This window comes from Agrilus planipennis, unplaced genomic scaffold, assembly GCF_000699045.2.
Source record: "Agrilus planipennis isolate EAB-ADULT unplaced genomic scaffold, Apla_2.0 scaffold338, whole genome shotgun sequence".
NCBI lineage: Eukaryota > Metazoa > Arthropoda > Insecta > Coleoptera > Buprestidae > Agrilus > Agrilus planipennis.
Window position 1 is genome coordinate 80,872 of NW_020439108.1, and position 14,298 is coordinate 95,169.

At 33.3% G+C, this 14,298-nt stretch overlaps 2 protein-coding genes and 1 long non-coding RNA gene across 4 annotated transcripts in view; 2 read left to right on the plus strand and 1 right to left on the minus strand.

Annotated features, from left to right (window-relative positions):
- The first annotated feature begins 1,166 nt into the window (after positions 1 to 1,166).
- Positions 1,167 to 3,870, plus strand: LOC112905344. Its single transcript, XR_003231719.1, has 2 exons — positions 1,167 to 1,375; positions 1,516 to 3,870. It is a non-coding gene; the product is annotated as an uncharacterized LOC112905344 (long non-coding RNA).
- LOC108742953 (F-box/WD repeat-containing protein 7-like) lies at positions 1,989 to 14,181 on the minus strand. Of its 2 annotated transcripts, XM_025977522.1 has the most exons (10): positions 13,925 to 14,178; positions 13,610 to 13,800; positions 13,446 to 13,535; positions 12,880 to 13,146; positions 12,443 to 12,769; positions 12,185 to 12,364; positions 11,918 to 12,099; positions 4,756 to 4,981; positions 4,328 to 4,538; positions 1,989 to 4,220 (listed from the first exon to the last, which is right to left on the minus strand). In XM_025977522.1, the coding sequence occupies exons 1-10, from the start codon at positions 14,163 to 14,165 to the stop codon at positions 3,931 to 3,933; spliced, it is 2,205 nt and encodes a 734-aa protein (XP_025833307.1). In that variant the 5' UTR covers positions 14,166 to 14,178; the 3' UTR covers positions 1,989 to 3,930. The 2 variants fall into 2 exon arrangements, with proteins under 2 accessions (XP_025833307.1, XP_025833308.1); XM_025977523.1 differs by lacking the exon at positions 13,446 to 13,535 and having other exon boundaries at positions 13,925 to 14,181.
- LOC112905342 overlaps positions 9,063 to 14,298 on the plus strand; it is a 10,373-nt gene continuing 5,137 nt past the window's right edge. Inside the window, exon 1 of the mRNA XM_025977524.1 lies at positions 9,063 to 10,685. Within this exon, the coding sequence (XP_025833309.1) occupies positions 9,321 to 10,685 (1,365 nt within the window). The 5' untranslated portion in view covers positions 9,063 to 9,320. The remainder of the gene's footprint in view (positions 10,686 to 14,298) is intronic.

Genomic DNA, 14,298 nt, shown 5'->3' on the forward strand with positions numbered 1-14,298 from the left:
TATGTTTGAAAATGACGGTTTTTGTTTTTTTTTTTTTTGAGATCCAATGGGAAAAATTAAGTTTAATAGAAAAGTGTATGAAACAATTTTATAATTTTCACAAGTTCATAGAAAACTTCTGAAGAAGGAACAGTACCGGAGAAGCAATAAGTTAAAAAGTTTAACAGTATAATTTTATATAAAACTATGTCAAGTTGTTGTTTTATTGATAATTCTGTAAATATTATTATAAATATTAAGAGAAGCGCGCCTTTGACGCTCTATCATTTAAAGTAAAACACTTTGAATATTTGTACCTGTTTATCTCGGAAAGAACTTCAATAAATAAAAATCATCATTAAATTTCATGTAAAGTCATTTATCTCAATGAAATGATCAGATAAAATAGGGGAAATTGACTGAATCTGTTCTTTATTGATAATTTGCAATATTCAAAGTTGAAGTCCAGTTGAAACTTAACTCAAAAAAGAATAAAGAATCAAATGAGGCATTTCCCACAAAATCGTATTTGTTTACCGTTTAGAATCTCAAATTCTTCTATGCTAACATAAATAGACCCCATACAATATACGCGCAACTTTTGAGTTTTTGATAAGCAAATATGTATTGATTTATTTTTAATTATTTAGGTACACAATAAATGCTAACCCTAAAAACTTGATGATGATAGATATTATTTTCTCAAGAAATTGGAAAAGTATGAAAATGAAATAAATATTTATGGAAAACAAAAGCGTAAAGTGCGTTACCACAAAAAATAAGTTTGAAGAGCAATAATTTAATAAATAAATCTATACCGTTTTAGGAGAAAAGCAGCATGTCTTTAAGACGCCGGAAAATCACGTGGAAATGAATGAAAATGAAATACTTAATGGTACTAACATTTTCTAGGAAAATATCACTTTTAAGTTTGAATATCAGAGTGCTAATTCAACACGTAAGATGGCACTGTATACTATTTAAAAAATTAGAAAATGTATAACTCAATATATTTTTGATAATCTGCAATATGTTTTTAATATAATATCGTTTAAAAAACTAAATGAAATCAATTAAACATATTCTTATTTTACAAACAAAAAGAAAACGAAATGATAGTTGGTACTAACAATATTGGTACACATGGTTACATCAAATCAAAATGTGTTATATGTTCTATGGTTGTCATGATTGTGTTGTCTATGTTTAATTATGGTTATGTACATTAAAAACAAAATTAATTAGTTAAAAACATACAATGTGATACTTCGTTAATGCAGAAGTAGCAGTAATTGATAAAACAAGGTATAGGAAGATGTAGTTGTTCCAAAGAAAGAGTATTTTCAACCCAAGGAAAATTCGTCGTAACCTAACTTATTGTGCCCCCTTCAGAAAGGTAATTTCACATACACAAGCCTATATTTTTAAAGATTAACATAGTTAACATCTCTAAATTATCGAACAGTTCTTATGACCTTTTTTAGTTCTTGCATAAACACAAGAATTATATTAAAACCTTGACGGTGTACCTTTCAGAACACAACCATTTAAGCTGTTTTGGTTGTGATTAAGCAGGTACCAAGAACAAAACTTCATCAGTCATATTTATGAAGAACAGAATACATTTTTTTAAACATATTTACTCAGAACAGAACGTGACATTATATTTTTATTACAATGATGTATAGATCCAAAATCAACTTTGAAATATTTCATATCAGTGTCAAGATCCTCTAGGATCCTCTTAATTTAAACCAAAGCCAAGTGAGCAAACTTAAATTGTCGCTAAAGCTGTCTCGTTTGGTTTTGCTACCCTTTCACTGCACTGTTTGCAAATAAAACATGCTGTTACTTAAAACCACTACAACATTCAGTCTAATATTTTAAGGATAAATAAATGCTCTTAATACCCACACAGCTTCAGCTCTTGCTGTCATTATCCTTTCCTTTTAAAAACTATATTTTAACATTTGTCTTATGATTCTATAAGTATAAATAAAACAAACACAATTAACCAATATTTTATTTATTGCAATATCAATAACGTTACTTATATAATAAGACCTAAGCTTCTAGAAAAACAAGTACTTTATAATGTGGCACTTGACCTACCTCACATGAAATAGACAATATTACATCAGTCTCACTGGTGCTCGTTTCTTCTGCTAAGGGGTTCTCCCAATTTTTAAACGAGACCCCTCAATTCAGAAACAAATACAACAACTTTTTAGTATCCCAGTCACTTAATATACCGACAGAAAATGACGATTTTTGCACATAAATGAAAAAGAATATTATAAGAGAAGAATAATTCCATTTTCCGCATAGATATAAACTGGCTGGAGCACTTTAAAATGCAGTTATCGTATTAATATTACTGAAAAATGCCAAGAAAACGAAAACAATTACAAAAAAAAATATTAAAAAGTCACATTTCCATCATTACTCCATAAATAAGGCAATTAGTAACTTAATACCGATTACAAAAATAAATAAGTACTTAATTTCCTAAACGCTCAGATTATAGTACATTTCATAAATGCCAATTAAGTAAAATATTTGTGATGTTTTAAAAATTAAATTTGTGATGTAATTATCTATTTAACCGGAATTTGTTTTAATATTTGAAAAACTTGGGAAATTTACTTTAATTAATTTTTGTGAATTATAATTAATTTATTATGGAACTCAACTGACTCCATCAATGTATTATATCTTAAACTTTATGGGGAACTCCATGACGATAATATACAAAGAAAAATGTTAGAAAAAATAAAATAGAAAATTTAAACAAACTTAAAAGAAATCTGTTACCAACAATATAGTATGTATAAAATAACTTTTTGTTTGTTAAAATCGTACAGGAAGGGTGTGAAATAATTATCGAATAACATAAGGGCACCAGCTTTTTCTTATGACTTCGAAATTAAACAACGGAAAACTCGCTTTGAAATTAATGATGGTATTAACAATATTGCATCTAGGAAAATTCCATGTTTTACATTCGTTATAAAAATGAAAAATAATAAATCAAGAGCTTAATATCCTTTCCTTATTGAATAAATAAGAGAGTACAGTACAGTACAGTATGCCAAATTATTATAGTTTTTAGATACAAAAGTAATAATTTCAAGCAAAAGATATTCAAACTTTACTGTACAGAATATATAAATGTATAACGATAAAATAATAATAGTTGGAAAGTTATTATATTTACAACTTAACTGTAGTTGATATTCAAAAAAATTAGGTTTGTTACAGAAATATTTTTAAGGCAGCTAGTAACTGTAATGGTACAATAATTTCAGCAACATTAGGTACATAATATATTTAAAAATGTATGAAGTATTAAACAAATTAAAAATTCACTTTTTTTTGTTGAATTTGTCAAATATAGCTCAAAAGGTAAATAAAAACTATATAATAGAACTTGTTTACTTTTACGTTTCTAAATTATTGTTTCTCTAATAACCATTACATAAAGTCGCCCTTTTACCTTTTGCTGCCTTAAAAAACCATAAAAGAAAAAGTAAAAATAAAGACCAACTGCAACAAATGTAAAACATGGACTTCATAGCCAACAAAAAAGTGTGTGTCCTTACACAATGTTTGAAGTGAATACTTCCTGTACCAAATAGTTGCACTATTCGATGCACGACAGGCTCGATAATTCTACGCGTCTACCACACGTGGAAAATAATTTGACACGCGCTTATCTACTGTCACATAAGAAGTATTCATTTCAAAAATAAAAAAATAGTAATTATAATAATCATTACCGTTCATACATTACATACTCGAGTTAGTTCCTTATTGGTTTTGCATACATCAGTCATCAACATTCGTGGCAGTAGATGCAGTAGTAGAAGGATGCCACCAACCCACCGACCACACACACACGACACGCAAGAACGGTGACAGCAAGCACACATTTGTTGAGGTCCTTATTAGTTACCTACATATTACAGTACTGGAATTGGAGTCGACGTCGAAGTCGAGCACGAGGAGTTTTGTTTCCTCGGTGCCATTCCGGCTCCCAACTGCGCACACCAATTTGGTGTCGCTGGCACGTATGCGCCACACGACACCGCCTGATCCGCCACTATCGAGCGCCACCAGATTTCGGATGAACTCGCCCGTCTTCAGGTCCCACAGCTTGACTGTACCGTCATCTGACGACGTTATCACAAAACGATTGTTGAATTGAAGGCAAGTTACGGCTGATTGATGTTTATAAGGCCCTGCAAATATAAACGAGGCTGTCAAAAAGACACAAATAAGCGATATAAACTTTTGTTTTTGTCGTAATGATAAACCTCTTCGATACAGGTTTATTTTTACTCCTTACCTGAGAGCGTTTGTAGACACTGACCGGTGATAATGTCCCAAACTTTAACCGTAGAATCGGCATTTCCCGAAACAAGAATGTTATTACGCAGTTCCATGCCGGATGTAAGCGACTGGTGACCCATTAAGGTATGACGGCAGGCACCCGACTCAACCTCCCACACCCTTATGCTGGTATCTAGCGAACCACTCACCACATGGACACCATCAAACTAACACAAAAACGAACGGTATAATTTCTTATTACAACTTATCTAATCAAGCAATATTTCAAATTGGTGTAAAAGCCTCATGTAATTTTTTTTTTGATCATTTAGCGTTCGGAATCCAACAAGGTGTGGACTCTACAAACGCCTCAGACCTTTTACTAGGTAAATCACAGGCAACTGTAACTGTTTTTGATTACTTGAACATACGTTTTCTTCTTACCTGTAACGAATATACACGGTTAGTATGCCCCTGAAGTGTATGAATACATTCCTCCCTCTCCGGATTCCAAACCTTCACCATGTAATCATAAGCCCCAGAAACTACCAATTTCCCGTCGTACTGGACACATCGAACCGCGGCAAGGTGACCAACCAAAACATGTAAACATTCTCCTGTCTCAATATTCCACACTCTCAAAGTAGCATCACGTGAACCACTCACGACCCTAAAAATAGGAGAGATGTTATAAACATATACATATACATACAGGGAAAGAATAAAGTTAAACTGCGATTAGCCAATGTCCACATTATACCCTAGCTGTACATTTCTTCTGTTCAAAAATAATTCTATATAATATAAAAATGAATCGCAAAATGTGTTGGTAAGCGCATAACTCAACAACGCCTGGACCAATTTGGCCAAATCTTTTTTTAAAATGTTCGTTGAAGTTCAAGGATGGTTTTTACAGCGAGAAAAATTAGAATTATTGCTGGAAAAACCCTAAAAATAGCCCTTTTCTTTTTCCCATACAAATGATTTGTAACTAAAACGTAGTCAATTTGAGCTTTATTGCTATGGCATAAAGTTCATATTAAATTACAAGCACTCACTGTTGTCTAAGCAATGTAGGTGTGTTCCTAACGTCAAAGATCATATCTATCAAAACAATGTGCGTGTGTGCGTAGGAGCACAGAATACATAGTTGGAGGAGTTTAATGTCGCGTTCCGAAACTCGCGTTTCTTTTGTATTAGTTTCGGCACGCGAGATAAANGCCAGATACAGAAGGCGGTAATCCTGGACACGGCGCGCATTGTCAGGAGGTTCCTCTCTCTGCGGCCCTAACCGCCGGTAGCTTGGGCCCTGCCCCGTTGCTGGCGGCACCCTAGGTTAGGTTTTTTATACTGTGTTTATATTTTGTACTGTATTTTTTATTTTACTTTTTATATGCATTTTATAAAAAACCTAGCCTAAGATCTAAAGTAAATAAAGGAGATAATAATGAACATTCAATGTCATCATATGTCATTTCATTTTAGCAGCGATAATTATTCTGTTTAAATAAGTTTAAAATCCCCGGTCGAAGACGGGGCGAGCAGCTAGTAAGAAATAAATGTAAATCTAAATTATGCACTTATTAATTATCATAAATAAGTGATGATAAAGATGACTTAGATGTTTATTAGTGAAGCCTACTACAAGTTTACAGTTTTTATCTTAATTTGATTAATTATGTTTCCATGGCTCAATATAAGTCTGCTGAAGTCTTTTCATTTACATTCATATCTGTGTGCAAACGGAAAAGAATTAAATATCTCCGTCTCCTCTCCCATTACAAACGTGCTCTGTTTTGCGAAACAGTCCAAAGGCGTGCTCCAATTTGACACAAATATTTGCCGAGTAATCCTGAACGATACAAAACAACATTGTCGGCAGATTCGTTGCATTTTGCAATTTCCAACAAAAGCATTGAACATAGTCTTCGGAGCATTTGAAAAGCCACGCTAAAAGATACGGTACAGTACCGCTGGAAAACCAAAATACTTCAGAAGTATCAACAAATTTTGACTGGCTGATTGTGAAGTTGTCTTCTGTTTGACATGAAAATGAAGTAACAATTACTCGACTGGGCTGGCATATGGTTACAGAGGGAAATGTTACACGGACTATATTGAATTTATCTATTCTTCTTTCTATGTTACTTGAGAATGACGAACTGCAATTATTAAAAGAACTTTCTTCCCAAAAACGCTTCAGAACACGTCTGCCTTCTTCTATCGATTGTGAATGGGCTCGACTAATTAAAAATAATTTATAATATGAACAGGGTAACTTGCACTTTGATTTCCAATTCTGATAACGTATAGATTTTATATTGGAAATAAAAGCACTTCTGCTTTTGTACATGCAGACTCTTCGCACATCTTTTACGTTATTGAAGTCAGATAATTCGTTCAAAAAATGATTATCACCCAAAAGACCAAAGAAAGGATTGTTGATTAGCACTGTGCAACGTGTCATTGCGCTATTGTCGTGTGTGTTTGATTTGATTTCGTCATGTATAAACGAATTTTTTTCTTTATTAGCCGCTGGTAAAGGATTATCGGTAAATATTTTACTTAAATTATTAGAATTTAAAATAGTAATGTGCGACTCGTGAATTATTTCCTTTTTCTTTGTAAAATTGGGATATTTTTTTCTGTTATTTAGTCGCTGATCTTTTTTCTGTAAACGACGATTATTAATTGCTTTGCAAGAAGAAGAAGTCAGACGTCTCTTCAAACGGTTCATATTTCTTTTAATCGCTTGTGAAAACCCATTGTGTGATGCCACCTTTTTGGGATCACGTTCTTGTTCTCCATTATTCGGTTCGGATTCCAAAGAATTTGTCAAACTTAAAGGAGTTGTTGCTGGCTTTTTACAGGGAATGGGTAATTTACTACGAAATAAAGGTTTCCTATACTTGGTACAATCTATCTTAGTTTCAAATTCAAAAGCAAAGTTTTTCTTATTAAACTGTTGTTTTCTATCATTAGGAATAGCGTCACAGCCTCTATCTTTATAAGACTCTTTATTAACATTCCTAATGCCCTTAGTATTTAGCTTCATATTTCGCCATTTTAAATAAGTTTGCAGGTATGACGGATTTTTTATCAGAATTATATTAGGTGTACGTTTTCTTGATACCTTGTTGTTAGGTTCTATGTTCTTCTTTGGATCAATAGATTTTCTACTTTTTTTAAAGGTCACTGAATTACAGTTTTGTTTCCTTTCCATGTGAAATACACTTGAAACGGTAAATTTCGACTCTATAGAGGGTTTGCCACCCAGACAAGTAATATTCATAATGGACATTACTTCGGCAGTCACACTACTACAATTTTCGTATATCTTCTCTATCATATTGTCAAGTGATTTATACGTGTTTTTTAATGTTCGTTTTATTTCTAGAGAGTCGCCATATCCTTTCGCGTGATCTAAATAGTTTAGCGAAAGCTTAACTCCATCGTCCATACTTACAGTTTTTCTTGGCCAGTGATGTGATCTCAAATTCGACTTACTTGTAAAAGGTTTTGTAGTCATTTTTAAGCGTGATTCTTCTTGCTTAATTTTCGATATCTTTGTTTTCAAACTATTTGACAACGTATTTATGTAAGATATGTTTGAAAAACAATAACAACTTTTATAAAGGGGCCCTCTACCCTTTATAAAAGATTTTCTTTCGTCATCTTTAGTTTCAGTATTCGTTCGAAAAATTTCACAAACGGACAGCTTTTTTCGTTTTGCAAGATCATTTACAAGGGACTCTCTACTTCTCTTAACAAATAAATTAATTTTCAAAGGACTATGAAATAATCTGCCTATCATAGTCTCTTTAATGTCTTCCTTCAACTTAACCCTGTACCTTTCTTCAAAACTGTTATTTAAAATTTTCAATAATGGCGAAACATAAACGGGTACAGAAGTTTCTAAAGGCGAAGTATTAGTACCATTAGCAATTATACTTTTCCATTTATCAGTTGTCATTTTAAAATAAGCAATACTCCGAGTACACTGCATTTTATTGAGTATTCCTTCAATGTCATCTTGGATTAGTAGCAATTCCTCGACTAAATTCTTGCTTATGCACACTCTATTTTCCAAGCTATTCTCAAATTTGTCCAGTTTCAGTAATCTTCTTACCACATACCCCAAATTGAGCGAGGGTATTTGACAATAATTTAATTTGCCTTTGTCATAATACGACAAGATGTTCACAATTTCTTCATACAATTTTACGCCGTTCTCGAGGTTTTTAAACTGCTTTGCTGAGACAGAGCACAGCGGCCCAGAGTCGTTCTGCTTATACAACACAGGACCACCTCTTATCTTCAGTGCCACATCAGAAATGAAAGGAATCAATTTGCTTTTTACAGCATGAAGGCATTCCACGATTACATAAAAAATAAGCTTATTGATTTCATCACCACAGGCAAAATTTCGCAAAACCGACGAAAACCTGTATTTTTTTCTCGTTGTTTTTCGGGATTTTTCATTATGTAAACTTATTTTCAATACCGGTTGTGATAAAGCAGCCATCATTGACCTCAAGTGTATATTTTTATGGTTTCTTTTTTATTCTAGAATATAAACTCTTAAATTTTGAATTTGGACCAAACATAATCTTTTAGGAATATGACAAATTTTGTTATTAAACTGCAAAACAGTTTACTTGATATATTAATACATAAAAGAATCAAAGATAAAATACAAAAAATCCTGTCAAGAAATGGTTATTAAAATTATATTTTTAAAATGAGAATCTTTTTTTAATTTAATTCATAGGATCTGTAACTATCTGCTTCATTTAAAAACATAATTTTCAATTAGAAGTAACGACTACGCTACTATTATTTTTTTATTAATACCGTGTTCACAAACCTATGTCAGTATGACAGCTCATACATATGCAAATACCGTAATTTAAATTAAATTTTCAGCTTTTTGTGACCATACTCACATTATACAATGAACATAAATATATATATAAGTAACGATTAATCACTAAACCAAGCCACTTTTCATGCCTGATTTACAAAGGACGAAAATCCGTGGAGCATCCCCCAACACCGAAAAAGCAACATTGAAAAAGATGAGTACCGATGTCTTGCCAACATCATCGGATTTTAATCGAATCGATAAATTTGTTACGAATACAGTCTTGCAATATCTTACTTCAGCGAAAAGACACATACAACCTGTTTTGGATGAAATCGTCAAAAATGTAACCCCTCAAGACCTAATAAGTCACGATAATCTTGACACGGTGTGCTCCATTTCAAATGTACAATTAAAAGCACTCGAAAAAGGCATCAATCTGTTTCATCAGGTAAAAAGTATAATGACGTCTGACGGAAAAAATTCCAACAGTTATCACAAGCTCAATAACACTAATTCGAGTTTAATAACTGTAAATAATCAACAGAACAGAGATAAAGACGTTACTTTCATTAGCAAAGAACTGTATGAAGCGTTACTTGTATTTTACAAGGATTTAGAAAGTACAATTGCAAACGTGCAAAATTTCCAAAAGGAAACCGTAGAAAAAAGAACCAACATGCGTCCATCATCGGCAAAAAGTCTTGACCTACCACTTTCAACAAATAAAACAAGACTGAAAGACAAAAGAATTTTATCAAAAATTGATTTGAAAAGTAGGAGTGACAAAGCAGCTTCTACGACCACGAAGATGAATATTAGAGAATGTGACAATTTTCAAAACGAATTTGAAAACTTGAAATGTGTTCTTAAAACTCTAAAAACGTTTATAAACAATTACACAAAGTCAGCCTGCAATGTAGCTTACCACACAAACAACAATAAAATGACGAATAGCAATAATAAAGTACAAATGCGTTCATCAAGCAACAAAACTTTGAACATGTCCAAAGCAAAAATACAGGTGAAAAGTTTACTCGAACAACTAAGGGAAGTCCAGGTCGTCCTAGAAAATTTCCACAGGAAAACCGAAATGGACCCCCTAAAAATGACCACCATTCCAGAAAAAATTAAGCATCCACACAAAATACCAATACCAATCAGAAAAAAAATCAACGATACCCAATTTGGTTTTGGCACTTCTAATAACCAACTCTTATCTAATGTTAGCGTATCCAGTTTGCCTCAGAAATTTTTTAGAAGTAAAAGAAATGTTACCACTTTGAACTACAACAGTGACTATTCAATGAACATAAACAGTGCAGCAAAGCGTGAAAGAAACTCAAACAAACTAAATGAAAAAAGATGCCAAACATGCATTCCAAAGCCTCGGCAGAGTGTAAAAGCGGTTCAAGCGAACATGCTATTTTACAAAGACAGAAGAAATAAACTGGCGTTTAGTCAGCTCCCACAAAAAATTAAAAACGAATACAAATCCAAAAGTCACAAGATATTGCAAACCTCGGACGTGAGATCGGTGAAAAGCGAAGTGGTGCGATGTAAACAAACTCATAAATCGAAAGAAACAGTAATCGGTAATACTTTAGACTTAAGACATGCTTATAAAATGCCAAAAAATCGGCCCGATATAAGGGTCAGGGCAAAATCTTCTCAAAGTTACAAAAATGAAGAAAAAATCAACAGGGAAAATAGAAATCGACAATTTAGGAATAATTTCGAAACGCTTAAGACGTCGCATTCAGAAAATGCAGAGATTACCAAAGACAAGTTCAGATCTACAATGACCAAATCCGTCAATAACGATTTAAAAGACATTTGCTATTTGGATAATTGGAATTCAAGGCGCAATAACCGTAAAAATATTAAAGAAAAGAAAGCATCAAGTCTCAGTATTCTTAAAGAAAAACACGGCAGGTTTGCAACAGCTGAGCGTAATACTGACAATAATATTATAACGAAGAAAAAAAATCAGCCGAACAATTTTAAAAAGGGTACTAGCGGTAAAAACTACTGTACGCAGACCTTCCTTATACAAACGTTACCTACACAACCGGCACAGATCCAAAATAATAATAAAATAGAATACTCTATTGACGAATTAATAAAAAATCCGTATAGAAAAAGGCGGAGAATTTATTAATGTACCTAATCGTTTTCTATTTAAATATGAATGCGGTACTTGTAAGATGTCTTAATATATAAAATTAAAAAAACACTTTTTCGACCTTCATAGCATATGTCTTTATAATACTAGAAACTTAATATCGAACACTAACATCTAAAAAACTCTTACTTTTGTACAAATTGTATGTTCTTTACTGATGCAATAAAAAATTATACTTTGTTACTGACTCGCTAGACTGCACTAGAATTTAACACCAAGGGGGCTAAAATAAATCTTAAAAAAATATGCGTACCAGCTACTAATCCAACTGCCACTATAATGCAAGGCCAGAGGGGAAGGGTGGGAGGGAAATTAAAGATTATCTGTGTAATAATGCTGCCGCAGCATTTAATTAACTAATTAGGGGAAACCACAGAAAAAGCTGAATACCCTTTGCTTATATTGCATATTGTTTTTGCCTTCAATTGATGGCAGTGGTATAGTAAGTAGTAGACCCTTTCTATGTTGGAACGAAAACTTTAACCTGTCCAATTATGTATAGAAAATTTTGTTTCAATGCAAAAATTAAAACGTATAATAAATAAACTATGACTTACTTATCTTTGTGAAGGTGCATGCAACGCACAGTGGATGTGTGTCCGTACAGGGTGTGAATGCAAACTCCCGTCTCAGCGTCCCATACTTTCAAAGTACGGTCAGTACTGCCGCTTATTATTATGCTGCCGGACATCTGGGAAGACCACACGCCCCCTGTGTGTCCAACCAAGGTTCGCAAACACTAAACAGTAAGGTAATTAAATTCAATCTCTTATATATATATATATAAAAAAACAATTTGAGGTAAAGGAAAACGAATTGTTTACCTTTCCTGTTGTCGCGGACCAAACTTTCAATGTATTGTCATCAGATCCACTAACGATGTGGTTTCCGCAAAACTGAAGGCACGTAATCACGTGATCGTCATGGCCCTTGAGCATTTTCGGGGGTTTGATGGGTCTACTACGCCAGTTCATTTCAATCGCGTGGTGTCTCATATAAGCTGCCTGTTTCAAACAAACCATAAAAGTTAAAGGATCTCTATAGGTCTAGAAAATAAGATTGTAAACAAATAATAAACTTACTTTCCAGGGCGAAGTATGACTATTGGGACAACGGGGCGACATCTTACGTTTGGGTATGTCTTCGATGCCGACCTGCTTGCACTTTTCTTTCCATAAGAGGTTGTCGTCAGCAAGAAAGCGCCAGCTACGACACGTTTGAGCAGCACGCAAAAGATCGGCAGGTTCAAGCAGCCGCAAAACAGACAGTGCCAGCTCTCGAGGCAATAGCGAGATAAAATCACGCTGAAACTGGGGCTCGATCACTTGCATCATGTGCCTCACTTGCGTGGGCTCGCAGCGAGTGATCAGCTCGTCTATTGCTAACAATCTTTCTGCGTTAGACCATCTCTGCAAAAACGATACAAAAAAATGCATACAGGACAATTATAATAATATAATAATGAAATGAATAAAAAGAAGATTTTATGCTATAAAAGATGTCGTTATTAAATTCGTACCTGAAACTGCGTGATCCACTCTCCTAATTCTGGGGGCGGATTGTCCTTTGTCGGAATAACAGCTCTAATAGTTTTCATCTTATCGCCAACAGGTGTAGTGACGACCGACTGATTATTACTGGAGGGGATTTCTGACTGAATTGGCGGCGAGGGTACGACGACGTTTTGAATTTCACTTTGCGCTTTATTAGATAACTCTGTGGCCTTTTTATCTGGTAACATTTTTTTGCACGGATGCCCATTTTGAAGGTCCAATTTTCGTTTTCTCTATAAACAAAAAAAAACAGCTATTATACAAAAAAAAAGATAGCGTGCGTTTAATGGCTCCATTACAATAATCATGGTGTTCAATTTTATCAATCAGAGAGAAGATTAGTCATAGATCATATGTTGGTCAACACAAACCAACTCAAACAAACTTTTTCATCACAGGAAATACTACTAACTGCATTGTACAGAGTGGATAAAAAAAATAACTGTCAAAAACGAAGTTCCCGTTAGAGAGCATATAAATTATTGATCTACCCTATACACAAAAGGATTAAAATAAAAACGCATTAGCGTACCCTTCGATCATATGCCGCCTTCAATGTACTTTTTGGTGTTGCAGGGCACATTGAATAAGGAGTTTCGACGCTATTAATTCCATTACAGTCCTAAAACAATGACGTCAACATTAAAAGTCAACAGGTCAATTTAATAGTAATTAAAATGGCAAGTATATGCTTACTTCATCTATAATACTTCTAACTGCATTATCGATTTCTTCCTGAAAAATATTGTTCCAAGAATGCTCTTCACAATCACCATCACACTCCTCTAAGCCTAATTCACTTAAGAACTCCGATTTCGTTTCAATCTTATCGTTACTATCTAAATTTGTTAAGTCATCCCCACTTGCATCTAGTAATTGGGAAGGGCCTGAAACAATAAGACATATTTTTAAAAACTACTGCAACGACAATAAAAACTCCTACGTTTTGTTTTAATGTCTAAAAGCTAACGATAACAATTATGTTTTCTTTTTACTTTTTTTGCCACTTACCTGGTACGCTATCAATACTTAAATTTTCCAAACAAACAGTTTCAGTAGGACTTGGACTTGTACACTCCTGTTTGAAATCAACTCCAACTAATGACAAATTATTTCTTTTTGGAGGACATGATTCTGCCATTCTAAGATAATACTGTCTGTAAGTAAATGGAATTTGTTGTGGTGGTGTTTTTTCCATTAAATTTAAGATATAATATCGAAACGCAGTGTACAAACATACAAAGAAAAACATTTCAATGTCATTTACATATTTGATGCAACACATTTACAAAATCCCCCTTTACACTATTTTATTACTGTTAATATTACAATACTGATTAATTATTTCTTATCTAGATTTCGAAGTTTAATCAGATAATAATAGA

Coding starts and splice junctions, on each gene's coding strand:
- LOC108742953 (XM_025977522.1), bottom strand. CDS start 14,165: ATGTTTTTCTTTGTATGTTTGTACACTGCGTTTCGATATTATATCTTA. Junction 13,801..13,924: donor AAGTATTGATAGCGTACCAG/GTAAGTGGCAAA, acceptor TTATTGTTTCAG/GCCCTTCCCAATTACTAGAT. Junction 4,221..4,327: donor GTGTCTACAAACGCTCTCAG/GTAAGGAGTAAA, acceptor TTATATTTGCAG/GGCCTTATAAACATCAATCA.